This window comes from Scyliorhinus canicula, chromosome 7, assembly GCF_902713615.1.
Source record: "Scyliorhinus canicula chromosome 7, sScyCan1.1, whole genome shotgun sequence".
Taxonomy (NCBI): domain Eukaryota; kingdom Metazoa; phylum Chordata; class Chondrichthyes; order Carcharhiniformes; family Scyliorhinidae; genus Scyliorhinus; species Scyliorhinus canicula.
The window spans coordinates 65,528,447-65,542,480 of record NC_052152.1 but is presented as its reverse complement, the minus strand read 5'-3'; the positions used below and the strand labels follow the sequence as shown (position 1 = coordinate 65,542,480).

Here is a 14,034-nt window from a genome sequence, read left to right as displayed (position 1 = left end):
AGCTAGTAATATAAAAGAAGAGAGGAAGAGTTTTTTTCAATACATAAAAGGTAAGAGAGAGGCAAAAATAGACATTGGACTGCTGGAAAACATGGCTGGAGAAGTAATAGTGGAAACAAAGAAATGGCTAATGCATAGTTACTTTGCATAAGTCTTCACGGTGCAAAACGCCAGTGGGATGTCAGAGCTCCAGGAGAATCAGGGGGCAGAGGTGAGTGCAGTGGCCATCACTAAGGAGAAGGTACTAGGGAAACTGAAAGGTCTGAAGGTGGATAAGTCACCTGGACCGGTTGGATTACACCCCAGGGTTCTAAAAAGGATAGCTGAGGAGATTGTGGAGGCATTGGTGTTGATCTTGCAGGAATCACTGGAGGCAAGAAGAGTCCCAGAGGACTGGAAAGTGGCTAATGTAACACCACTGTTTAAGATGGGAGGGAGGCAGAAGAAGGGAAATGATAGGCCGGTTAGCCTGACTTCAGTTATTGGGAAGATTTTTGAGTCTGCTATTAAAGATGAGATCACAGAGTATTTGGAAGTGCATGATAAAATAGGACTCAGTCAGCATGGCTTTATCAAAGGGAGGTCATGTCTGACAAATCTGTTAGAGTTATTTGAGGTGGTAACAAGGAAGTTAGACAAAGGAGACCAGTGGATGTGATTTATTTAGATTTCCAGAAGGCCTTTGACACGGCGCCGCATAGGAGATTGTTAAAAATGTTAAGAGCCCATGGTGTTAAGGGTAAGATTCTGGCATGGGTAGAGGATTAGCTGACTGGCAGAGGGGTGAGAGTGGGAAAAAGGGGTCTTTTTCAGGCTAGCAGCCTCAGGGGTCTGTGCTGAGACCACAACTTTGCACAATATGCATCAATGATCTGAAAGAAGGAACTGAAGGCACTGTTGCTAAGTTTACAGATGATATAAAGATCTGTAGAGATACAGATGTATTGAGGAAGCAAGTGGGTTGCAGAAGAATTTGAACATGCTGGGAGAGTGGCCAATGAAGTGACAGATGAAATACAATGTGGAAAAGTGTGAGGTTATGCACTTTGGAAGTAGGAATTTAGGCATAGACTATTTTCTAAATGGGGAAATGCTTTGGAAATGCACAAAGGGACTTGGCAGTCCTTGTTCACGATTCTCTTAAGGTTAATGCGCAGGTTCAGTCAGCAGTTAGGAAAGCAAATGCAATGTTAGCATTAATGTCGAGAGGGCTAGAATTCAAGACCAGGGATGTACTTTTGAGGCTGTCTAAGGCTCTAGTCAAGCCCCATTTGGAGTATGGTGAGCAGTTTTGGGCCCCGTATCTAAGGAAAGATGTGCTGGCCTTGGAAAGGGCCCAAAGGAGGTTCACAAGAATGATCTCTGGAATGAACTGCTTGTCATATGAGGAATGGTTGAGGACTCTGGGTCTGTCCTCATTGGAGTTTAGAAGGATGAAGGGGGATCTTTTGAAACTTACAGGATACTGCGAGATCTGGATAAAGTGGACGTGGAGAGGATGTTTCCACTTGTAGAAAAAACTAGAACCAGAGGACACATTCTCAGAATCTAAGACGACACTTTAAAACAGAGATGAGGAGGAATTTCTTGAGCCCGAGGCTGGTGAATCTGTGGAACTCTTTGCCGTATAAGGCTGTGGAAGCAAAATCACTGAGTGTCTTTAAGACAGAGATAGATAGGTTCTTGATTGATAAGGGGATCAGGAGTTATGGGGAGAAGGCAGGAGAATGGGGATGAGAAAATATCAGCCGTGATTGAATGGCGGAGCAGACTCGATGGACCGAGTGGCCTAATTCTGCTTCTATGTCTTATGGTCTTATGCTCTCCCAGAATTGATGAATTTAATCTCTTTACTTTAGCTTTCAGAATTTAAAAGAAAAGTAAATTCCCTTTATCCAAACTTTACCTTTGACACGTTTCTTTCATCCCCTTGCATATCCTATCCTTTCAACCGCAACAGCATTCAAATCTATTCCTGTCCTATAACCGTTTTTACTCTATTACCTTATGTAATCATCTGTCTGAAGTCTTGCTATGCTCATTATGTTGCTATCTTTATTAATAACCACAGGCTGCGAGTATGTTACATAGATGCATAGAAGATAGGAGCAGGAAGAGGCCTTTTGGCCCTTTGAGCCTGGTCCGCCATTCATCACAATCATGGCTGATCATCCAACTCAATAGCTTAATCCTGCTTCTCCCCATAGCCTTTGATACCATTCTCCCCAAGTGCTATATCCAGCCGCCTCTTGAATATATCCAAAGTTTTAGCATCAACTACTTCCTGTGGTAATGAATTCCATGTTTCTTGTATTGACCAAATGATCACACAACCAGTATGTTAGTTCAAAAGACAGTTTATTATTAAACACAAGACTTATCTCGATGAGCAATGATACATGTGGTTACGAATTAAACTACACCTATCAACTAAGATGACCTTTACTGGATGACCGGCTCTGTGCAGGTAGACACGGCCTTTACCTGAGTCCCCACGTGTATCGGCTGGAAATCGGCAGGTTCGTCTTGGCTGCGGCTCGTCTCTCTCAGGTGGCGATCACGTGTCTTGAACTTGTCTGGTCGTTATGCTGCAGTTGGTGTGGGCACAGACCGGTCCCAAAAGAGACCGATCCCTAGTGGCACAGTGCCTCTTATCCTCCTTTTTTGCGCCCTTTTGGGCGGTACTAACTCAGGATCCAATAGATGATAGGGTTGCGATCACCCAAATCGATTCAGGCCAATTGGGGGCGGGTACCTCGATGACTGGGCGGGTCCTAGTTACCATTGTCCCAAGTACGTATGCCTTTCCAAATAAGGGGAAGCGGCGTTAGTGAGTCTGCTATGTTGCTATACCTTGATTTGAGTCTATTGTCCTGGGGAAATCGGTGATTGACCTTTAACAGGTGCATGTTTCAGTTCGGTCTGGTTTTCCTTTGCACAATACACAGGGGCTGTGTACTGTCCCAACTTGACCACAAGTCCCATTATCCTTTGCAGACAGCCATTTTAGATGGCCATAGTTAACATATCACACTCAGTTTACATTCACACAATCACTCTGTTGCTTGCTTTAATTCCCACTCGCATTCAGTTAAAAAAAAATATGACTGGAATATTACCAACAGAAAAATGTTGGGTGGAAATTTCCCTTTGTCATGCAGAGTGTGGTAGCAGGGAGGAAAAGTGGCATTGAAACCGCTGGCAGGGCAGACGCCGATTCAGCCCAATCTGCCAACAACGTAGTTTTTTAGAGATGCCATTTTTAAAGACCAGCTCAACACAAAAGTTAAAATGGAATCCCCCCCCCCTCCCCCCCCCACTCCCTGAGACTGGCCACCACCCCCGCACGTCGCAATGCCTCTCTGGCAATCTGGAGCTACCTAGGCACTGCCCTCTGGCACTGTCCTCTGGCACTGCCCTTGGTACTGCTGGATCTGTGCTTGCCATGAGAGACCAGTTGTAATTCACGCTAATTTGTCCTCACGCTGATGTGAATGGGAATATCTAATGGAGGGTTGGGGAGGGGGGTATGATCAGGCACAGGGGCCTGATAATGATAATCAAATGTATATGATGGGGTACTTGGCATTGAACATCAGGATTTCCATTGCATCACTGGTGGGGAGTGGGTACAATAGCGATGAAACCTCCGCCGGCATAAAACGCGAATTGGGCATCTCGCTAGATTTTCCGCTCCCGTCACCAAACCCGCTGAGGAGAACGGGAGTGGTAAATCCTAGCCGGTACAATTTCTTTGGCTTTCCTGACAGATTTTCTTGACAACCAGATTTTATGGATATGACAACGTTCATGGTTTGCACTAATGATAATCAGATGTGTTTACTCTGGCAATCAATTTTACTTTCATTACACTCAAAGCAGGCCAATTTGGAGAAGTGTCACAAACATTAAGACCTTTGGTATTAAAGATAAATTGGTGGCATGAATAGAGATTTGGCATAAAACAAAGTGGTGAATAGAAGTAAATATCTGTCTCTTCAAATGACAAAAATGTAGTTGGTAATGTGTTCCAAGGGTAGTGTTGTGACCTGTTCTATGTGTATAGATAAATGTTCTGGGCATTAGCAAAGTAGCACACGAATAAAAGTAGTAGCACCTTGTACTCAGCAAATGCCACATTATTGGCAAAATTAGGCCTTCATGCTCCTGTTAAATTTCTTGAATGTCAACATATGGCAGCAGTAATGTACTGTTGAACATTATAGTGATCAAATGACATTTTCTGTTGACCACTTGTAATGAACTCCAATTGGCTTTATTGGTTGGCCAATTGGAGTATAAGCTCCCTCAATGATAGCTCATTGAGGAGGTCCATGTAATCAGCTGTGTAGGCTTTGTGAGCCAGTCTTAAGTTGACTGGACTGCTAGCAGCACTGTTTGTAGCTGCTCCTGTAATATCGTTATTGTAAATAAATATTGGTGTGGTGACGGAACTTCTGCCTCCCGTGGATTACTACAGTGGCGACGAGGTAAACTACGAATTTTGCGGAGACCAGCTGCCGCACTCGGAGGGTAAGCCTTGCCATTTAAAAAATGCCGTTTTTTGGGAGGTTAGAGGCATTCGACCAGGCTATTGAGGACTGGTCCCAGTATGTGGAGAGAACGTGTTACTTCTTCCGGGCAAATGATATACTGACGGACAAAAGTAGACGGCTTATCCTGCTGTCGGCGTGCGGACCCTCTGCTTTCGCCATTATACGTAGTCTGACGTATCCCGATGCGCCGGACACGAAAACTTTCCAAGAAGTAACGGAATTGGTGAAAGAGTACTACGACCCAAAACCACCCCTCATTTTGCGTAGGTACAGATTCTACACAGCGAAGCGGGAAGACAGGGAGTCAGTCACGAATTTCTTGACCCGCCTGAGAAGGCTGGTGGAAAAGTGTGAGTTCGGCCCGACGCTAAATGAAATGCTTCGGGACCGGTTAGTGTGTGGTATAAATGACCTCACAATACAGAAACGCCTGTTGGCGGAAATGGAGCTAGACTGCAGGCAGGCGTTACAGCTCGCACTGTCCCTAGAAAAGGCAGCAAGTGGGGCGCAGGAACTACAGGGCACGCCAATGGAGGTAGATACTTGTGAGAGGGACTACCACAACGGGTCCTGCTACCAGATAGCCGCTCTCAGGAAAAACCTGAGGAATAGAGGGAAAAAGGAAAACCCCAGAACTGCCCCCAAGTCTGCCAGGACTAACTGGAGACAGAGGGAAGTACCGGCTGAGGCTCCCCCAACAGAGAAGGAGCGCTTCTGGCACCAGACAGAGTGGTGTAACAACGACAGAAACCCTAGAAGGAGGTGGCAAAAGAGGAATAGCAGGTGGGGACGCAGGGAAGTACACAACCTAGATGCCCCATCCTCCTCCGAAGGGGAACAATTATATGATATTACAATGAAGAAAGCAGAACCCATTAGGATTACCCCACGGGTGAACGGGTGGCCGACAATAATGGAAATAGACACGGGTGTGGCCGTATCAGTAATGGGAGTGGCAGCATTTAGAAAAATCAAAGATGGACTCCAGCCACTAACCCTAACTAAAACATCGACAAAACTTAAAACCTACACGGGGGAACCCCTGGAAGTTCTAGGCACGACTCATGTACCTGTGGAATATGAGAAACAATTGCTCAGATTACTGTTGACGATAGTAGAGGTCTCCGGACCGAGCTTAATTGGACGGAACTGGCTGAAAGACCTAAAATTAGATTGGATGAAAATTTTCCAGAGTGGAAGCGGGCAGTTGAGTGGAGTACTCCAAAAATACCCGGAGGTCTTCCAGGAAGGTTTGGGGGAAATCATAGGCGCCAAAGCAGCTTTGCACGTGGACCCAGAAGCCCTTCCGAAATTTTGTAAGGCCAGGCCGGTACCTTTTGCATTAAGGAAGAAAGTAGATGATGAAATAGAAAGGTTACGGCGCGACGGCATTATCAGACCAGTACAATTCTCGGAATGGGCAGTGCCGGTGGTACCAATTTTGAAGCCAGACGGCTCGATATGTATCCGAGGAGATTTCAAACAGACAGTAACAAATACGCACTACTGGACAAATACCCAATCCCGAAAATAGATGACCTATATGCCAAATTGGCAGGTGGGCTTTTGTTCACGAAACTAGACATGAGCCACGCCTACCTGCAGTTAAAACTGGACAAGGGCTCCCAGAAGTTCGCTACGATCAACACCCTGAAGGGCCTTTTTCGTTATACTAGGCTACCTTTTGGAGTGTCATCAGCCTGCACTATATTCCAGCGTACGATGGAAAATATTCTGCAGGGCCTACCGCAGGTGGCGATTTATTTGGACGATGTCTTAATCACGGGTAGGACAAACAGGGAACACTTACGGAACCTGGAGGAAGTGCTCAGGCATTTCGCAAAAGCAGGCGTATGGCTAAAAAGGGAAAGATGTGTTTTTCTGGCCCCACAAGTGACGTACCTGGGATATAAAGTAGACGAGTCAGGCTTACATCCATTAGAAGCCCCAGCTCCCACCACGGTCCAGGAGTTACAATCATTTCTAGGGTTGGTAACCTATTATGGAAAATTTATTGAAAATAGGGCGTCCATCCTAGAACCCCTCCACCAGCTACTAAAAAAGGGGCAAGAATGGAAATGGTCCACCCGCCAAAACCGAGCATTGAGGGACATTAAGGAACAGCTGTCATCCGAAAATGCCCTAGAGCATTATGACCCAAGGAAGGAGTTGGTGGTCACTTGTGATGCATCCCCCTACGGGATAGGAGCCGTCTTAGCCCATAGAGGAAGGAATGGGGAAGAACGGCCAATAGCCTATGCTTCGAGGACCTTGGCGATGGCTGAGAGGAAGCACGCCCAAATCGAGAAGGAAGGACTGGCGGTGATATTCACAGTAAACAAATATCACCAATATCTGTACGGGCGGAAATTCACCATAGTGACGGACCATAAGCCGTTATTAGGGTTATTAAAAGAAGACAAGTCAATACCCCCGATTGCATCAGCTAGAATTCAACACTGGGCGTTGCTACTGGCGGCATATAGATACATTCTGGAGCACAGACCGGGAACGCAAGTAGTACATGCAGATGCTTTGAGCAGACTTCCCCTCCCGGACACTCCGCCGCAAATACCAAAGGTAGAGGAGACAGTAATGACTCTAAATTTTTTGGACACCCTACCAGTAGACGCACAACACATTCCGTTGTGGACGCAAAAAGACCCAGTTTTAGCCAAGATGAAGCATTTACTGCTAACAGGGGAACTGGAAAGACCAGTGGAGCCCCAGATGCACCCATACTGGAGCAGTAGGGACCAAATAACCGTAGAAGACGGTATCCTATTATGGGGAGCCCGGGTAATCGTCCCAGCTCAGGGCTGTCAGCCAATCTTAACTGAGTTACATCACGGACACCCAGGGGTATCTAAAATGAAGATGCTAGCTCGAAGCTACGTTTGGTGGCCAGTTTTGGACACAGACATAGCAGCCTTGGTACGTCGGTGCCAGGAGTGCCAACAGGGGCAAAGAGTGCCACCAGCGGCGCCATTGCACCCGTGGGAATGGCCAGGCAGACCGTGGACTCGCCTGCATATTGACCACACCGGCGCTTTCATGGGCTCAATGTTTTTGGTGATAATGGACGCCCACTCCAAATGGTTGGACGTCCAGCGGGTAAACACGGCAAGCACAGCATCGACAATTGAAAAGCTCAGGGCCTCGTTTGCAACACGTGGACTACCGGAGGTATTGGTGTCGGACAACGGAACAGCATTCACAAGTGGGGAATTTGAAAAATTCCTGAAGGAAAATGGAGTCCGTCACATCAAAATGGCCCCTTACCATCCAGCGACCAACGGCCTGGCAGAGCGAGCGGTCCAGAGTTATTAAACTCTCCCGCTGGCTGTTTGATTACAGGACCACACCGCATTCCACAACGGGCATACCGCCAGCTGAACTCTTAATGGGAAGGCGGCTGCGAACGAGGCTGAGTCTCCTTTTCCCAAATTTAACGGGGAAAGTGGAGAAACAACAGAAGGCCCAACGCAGGGGGCATGATAATAGTCGGCAGCAGAGACATTTCCAGGTGGGGGCACCAGTTTGGGTCAAGAATTATGGGAATGGACCAACGTGGGTCAAAGGCACGGTAGAGTCCCAAACAGGGCCCATATCCTATGAGGTTTCAATAGGAGGTAAGGTGCTGAAGAAACGCCTGGACCAAATAAGGGCAGCGGAACCACACCTGGAGGCAGGCGAAGCAGAGCCGCCTCAAGCTGGGATAGCCCAGACGGAAAGGATACCCACACCCCAGCCCCGAGCAATTTCTCCAGACCCCGTCATCCAGTCATCAGAGTCGGAGATGGACAGACTCGACGAGGCCGCCGCGACACCTCTCCCCAAGGAGGAGGACGAACAACTTCCAAGGAGTCCGTCAAGGAAAAGATGAGCACCTATCAGGTACACCCCGCCCACTTCGGAGAACGACTCGGCAGACGACACAGAGGTGACAGACCCAGACATGAGGAGCAGGAAGAAGCTCAGAGGAATGCCAGCTGGCAGGAATTCCTCGGACCTTGGGGGGGGGAGGGGTGTAATGAACTCCAATTGGCTTTATTGGTTGGCCAATTGGAGTATGAACTCCCTCAATGATAGCTCATTGAGGGGGTCCATGTAATCAGCTGTGTAGGCTTTGTGAGCCAGTCTTAAGTTGACTGGACTGCTAGCAGCACTGTTTGTAGCTGCTCCTGTAATATCGTTATTGTAAATAAATATTGGTGTGGTGACGGAACTCCTGCTTCCTGTGGATTACTACACCCCTGAAATAATGCATTGGCAAATAAATTGAGTCCAGTTTTCACTGGCATTGACAGTACCTTTCAGATATTGCTGCTTGGCTGCCAGAATTATTTCCAGGAAATTGTATTGATCTGAGTTCAAAGCCTGCTGAGGCAAAATGTACTTGTCCATCATGTGTCAGTGAAGATCTTGGTATGAGATGTGTTTGCAGTATTCACACTGTATTAGAAAGTAAGAATTTCAAAATATAGGCGTTTGAGGGGTATTTGGAGAGATTAGTGCTGTAACCTGCCAGGATCCTATTGGCTAAGGACAATTGGAAATTTACTCCCTTGGAGTTTTTGAGCATGTAACTGAAAGTCACCATAGAAGACCATAAGCTGCTCACACTTTGACAAGGAGCTGACTGGTGGTGATTGAACCTGAGGGTCACCACGCCTCATGCAAGGGGAAAGGTTATCTTGGGAAATCAGGGCAGCATGGTAGCAGAGTGATTAGCACTGCTGCCTCACAACTCCAGGGACCTGGGTTCAAATCCGGCCTCAGGTGACCTCAGGTGTGGAGTTTGCACTCCCACTGTCCAAAGATGTGCAGGTTAGGAGGATTGATCATGCTAAATTGCCCCTTAGTATCCAAAAGGTTAGGTAGGGTTATGGGGATAGGGTGGAGGCGTGGGCTTAAGTAGGGTGTTCTTTCCAAGGGCCGGTGCAGATTCGATGGACAGAATGGCCTCCTTTTTTGCACTGTAAGGGTTCTATGATTCAATTAATATTAACTTCCCTGATAGGGAGGCGGAGCAAACGTTAACCTTTCAGCTGTATAAATAGAGCCAGCCAGTATAATATCAGCTGGAAAGAGAGAGCCAGCAGTAAACTGCTGGTGCTATGTCAATATATTGCTGTAAATAAAAGTTACTTTCTATTTGACTCAACAAACTTGTGCTGGACTCTTCTTGGCCCTCACAAAAATAGGAAAAGTTACATGTCTCATTTTTCTAAACCTTCTGTTAAGCCGAAGTGCACTGCTTCAGTCTGTTGACTTATAGCCAGGGCAGTATCACAAGTGATGTTCCCATTGCAAAAGAAAGGAAAAAACAACATGAGATTCAGCTATTTGTAGCCTTGGACGAGATTCTGCGGGAATTGGCGGGGCGGGCAACTCCGGCGTGAAGGAGTGGCGTGAACCACTCCAGTGTCGGGCCGCCCCGAAGGTGAGGAATCCTCCGCACCTTCAGGGACTAGGCCGGTGCCGGAGTGGTATGCGCCGCGCCGGCCGGTGCGGAAGGGGCTTGGCGCCACACCAACTGCGCGAAAGGCCTCCAGCGGCCTGCGTGGGTTGCCGCATGTGCAGGAGCGCCAGCGCATGCTGGCGTCATCCTAGTGCATGCGCAGGGGGGTTCATCTCCGCGTCGACCATCACGGAGGTCCACAGCAGCCAACGCAGAGGAATAGAGTGCCCCAACGTCACAGGCCCTCCCCCCCCCCCCCGGATCGGTGGGCCCCGACCGCGGTCCAGGCCACCGCGGGGGCAGCCACTGGGCCAGATAAGTACCTATTACCCGCCGGTAAGTACCTATTCTAATTTACGCCAATGGGACTGGCCGTAAACGGGCGGCCACTCGCCCCATTGCGGGCTGGAGAATCATTGTGGGGCCGCTGCCAGCGGCCGCTGACCGGCGCGGCACGATTCCGGTACCCGCCAAATCCCCGGCGCTGGAGAATTCGGCAGCTGGCGGGGGCGGGATTCATACCGGTCCCCGGCGATTCTCCGACCCGGCCCGGGGGGGGAGGGGGGGGGGGGGGGAGAGAATACCGGCCCTTGTCTCTCATTCTATTGTTTTTTGGATTGGGAGAAGGTACATAGTGTGATTACCCAGGAGTTAGTACAAGCACTACTGTTCTCCAACCTGAGTTATTGAGCACAATTTCAAAATTTGCAAACATTGGCATAAAACTCAGAAGTGTTGTGAACTGTGACGAAGATAGTAATAGATTTCAAAAGGACTTAACAGGCTGGTGAAATGGGTGGACACGCAGCAGGTGTGAGTTAATGCAGAGAAATGAGAAGTTTTGCATTGAGTAGGAAGAACAACGGGGAGAGAAAATATAAACTAAAGGCTAAAAGGCGTGCAGGAACAGAAACTTGGGGGTGTAGTGCAGAAATCATTGAATGTGGAGGGGCGGGTTAAGAAGGTGGTTAAAAAGACATGCAGCTTTATAAATTGAGGAAGGAAGTTATGGGGTAGCTTTGTAATATACTAGTTTAACCTCAACTCGAGTCTTGTGTCAAATCCGGGGCAGAGATTTTAGGAATGGGTGAGTGCTTTGAGACGGTGCAGAAAAGGTTTATCAATATGGTTCCAGGGATGAAGCACTTCAGTAACATGGATAGGTTGGAGAAGATGGCGCTGTCCTCCTTTGAAATGGAGAGGTTGAAAGAATTGATAGACGCGAGCGGGCAAGATGGAATAGATTGGGTGAAACTCTTTCTGTTAGAGGAAGTCTAGAACCAGGGGACACCAATTTAAAATGAAGCGGGGGCGGGGGAAGCAATGGTGGCATGAGGAGATTCCAAAGAGTAGACAGGCCCTGGAATACATTGCATGAGATTATAGTGTAGAGGCAGATACAATCATAGCTTTCAAATGGGGATTGGATAACCACCTTAAGGTAGAGATTTGTAGGGTTGTGGGGAAAGCGGGGAGGTGTGGGGGAGGTAGGACTAGTGGAATTGCTCTTGCAGAGAGATGCACTGACCTAATGGGTCAAATTACCTCCTTTGGTGCTGTAACCATTCTATGAATCTACGGAACCCTGATTGATTTTCTTTTGTTGTTCTTCCTGTTAGAGATTGCCAGACTTGATGAGGCAGCCACGGTTCAGAATTCACAACCTTCTTCAGGTAATTGCTGCTTATTATTATGGTGAATCACTGTGTGCACCTGTATTAGGGGATGTAAGGTAGGACCTGCACTACAGGTTCGCCGGTAGCCCCTGTCGGCTAGCTCCGCCCACAAAGAGCCATATAAATATGCGTGTCCTCCTTCTGATCTGCCATTTCACCTGCTGCAGTAGGAGGCCATGCATCTGACTGTAATAAAGCCAAAGTTGTACAAATCTGAGTCTTTTGTGCAATTGATCATGCATCAATTTATTACAGTCAGATTTTCTAAGACATGGATATCAGAATCAAACCAGATTGCCTGCAGTTGGATCTGCACTTGCCCGATGCCAGAAAGGACTTTAATCACTGGCTAGCTTGTGTTGAGGCCTACATCAACGCTGCGACAACCGCGCCGACGTAAGCTCAGAAGATTCAAGTTTTATACTCCAGGTTGAGCTCCAGCATGTTCTCGTTGATCCAGGACGCCCCAAATTACAGGGAAGTAATGGCACTCCTAAAAGAGAACTATGCGCAGAAATCAAACACAATCTTCGCCAGGCACGTACTCGCCACTCGCTGTCAACTACTTGGTGAGTCAATCGAAGACTTCTGGCGGGCCCTAATCCCACTCGTACGGGACTGTGACTGTCAGACCATTATGGCCACTGAACACTCTCACCGAACAATCTCCTGATGCGCGACGCATTCGTAACAGGGATTGCGTCAGACTCCATCCAACAACGACTACTGGAAGGGGCCACGCTCGACCGAGCGGAGACCACAACATTAGCGCTCTCCATGATGGTCGCGTCTCATAACTTTCAAGCCTACCCCACTCGCCGCGCGGCCCACCCAGCCTACCCCTCCTGGACCCCGCAAATGACCTCCCTGGCTGGGGCCCTTCCTAGTCAATACACCTGTACAGCCCGCCAATCCGCGAACCCTGGGGGTCCCTGCTGCTAATTCTGCGGTCAGCAGAAGCACCCCCGCCAACGATGCCCAGCCTGCGCCGCCACTTGCAAGTCTTGCGGTAAAAGGGCCACTTTGCAGCTGTGTGCCAGGCCCGTGCAGTCGCCACTATCGCGCCCGCAATCGCCCCCTCCACCCTTCCGAACGCACAATGGGTGCCACCATCTTCTCCTCCCGGGGCCACGTGCGGCCAGTTTGCGCCGCCATCTTCTCCTCCCGGACCTGCGTGCGGCCAGTGGGCGCCGCCATCTTGTCCCGCCCCCGCAATGTGTGCCCCATGGGTGCCGCCATTTTGTTCCTCACAGGACCTCCAGACGCCGCCATCTTGCCTTCCCCATGGGGCAGGAACACCAACTACACATCACGATCTGGGTCCATCCGACACCTCTGACGACTACCCGCAGCTCGCCTCGATGACGCTGGACCGATCTCGTCCACACAACCTGGGCACCGCTTCCACAACGACAAAAATCGACAGCCACATGACCTCTTGCCTACTGGACTCTGGGAGCACCGAAAGCTTCATACACCCGGATACGGTAAGGCGCTGCTCCCTCGTGGTCCACCCCGCCAATCAAAGGATCTCCCTGGCCTCCGGATCCCACCCTGTCCCCATCCGAGGGTTCTGCACGGTCACTCTCACAGTCCAGGGCGTAGAATTCACCGGCTTCCGCCTCTACGTCCTTCCTAACCTCTGCACTGCACTATTGCTGGGCCTGGATTTCCAGTGCAATCTCCAGAGCCTTGCCCTCAAATTCGGCGGGCCCCTACCTCCACTCACCGTTTGCGGCCTCGCGATCCTCAAGGTTGACCCCCCTCCCTCTTTGCCAATCTAACTGCGGATTGCAAACCCGTTGCCACCAGGAGCAGACGGTACAGCTCCCAGGACAAGGCCTTCATCAGGTCCGAAGTCCAGCGGCTGCTTCGGGAGGGTATTATCGAGGCCAGCAATAGCCCCTGGAGAGCCCAAGTGGTAGTGGTTAAAACTGGGGAGAAACACAGAATGGTCGTGGACTACAGCCAGACCATCAACCGGGACACACAGCTCGAAGCGTACCCCCTCCCTCGCATATCTGATATCGTCAATCAGATTGCACAGCACCGGGTCTTCTCTACTATTGACCTGAAATCCGCCTACCACCAGCTCCCCATTCAGAAATCAGACCGTCCATACACTGCCTTCGAGGCGGACAGTCGCCTCTATCACTTTCTTAGGGTTCCTTTCGGCGTCACTAACGGGGTTTCGATCTTCCAAAGGGAGATGGACCGAATGGTCGACCGGTACGGTTTGCGGGCCACGTTTTCGTACTTAGATAATGTCACCATCTGCGGCCATGACCAGAAGGACCACGATGCCAACCTCGCAAAATTCTTCCGCACCGTCACTCTT

General features: G+C 49.2%; 1 protein-coding gene across 3 annotated transcripts in view; it reads left to right on the top strand.

Moving 5' to 3' along the window:
- LOC119969040 (nectin-4-like) overlaps window positions 1–14,034 on the top strand; it is an 87,984-nt gene that overhangs the window by 53,629 nt on the left and 20,321 nt on the right. For 2 of the 3 annotated variants that reach the window (XR_005461284.1, XM_038802192.1), the window contains exon 5: window positions 11,640–11,693. The exons of the other annotated variant lie outside the window; for it this stretch is intronic. Coding sequence is in view for 1 of the 2 variants with exons in the window: in XM_038802192.1 (XP_038658120.1) it covers window positions 11,640–11,655 (16 nt within the window). In the remaining variant the exon portion in view is untranslated. The remainder of the gene's footprint in view (window positions 1–11,639; window positions 11,694–14,034) is intronic. 3 annotated transcript variants of the gene reach the window in all.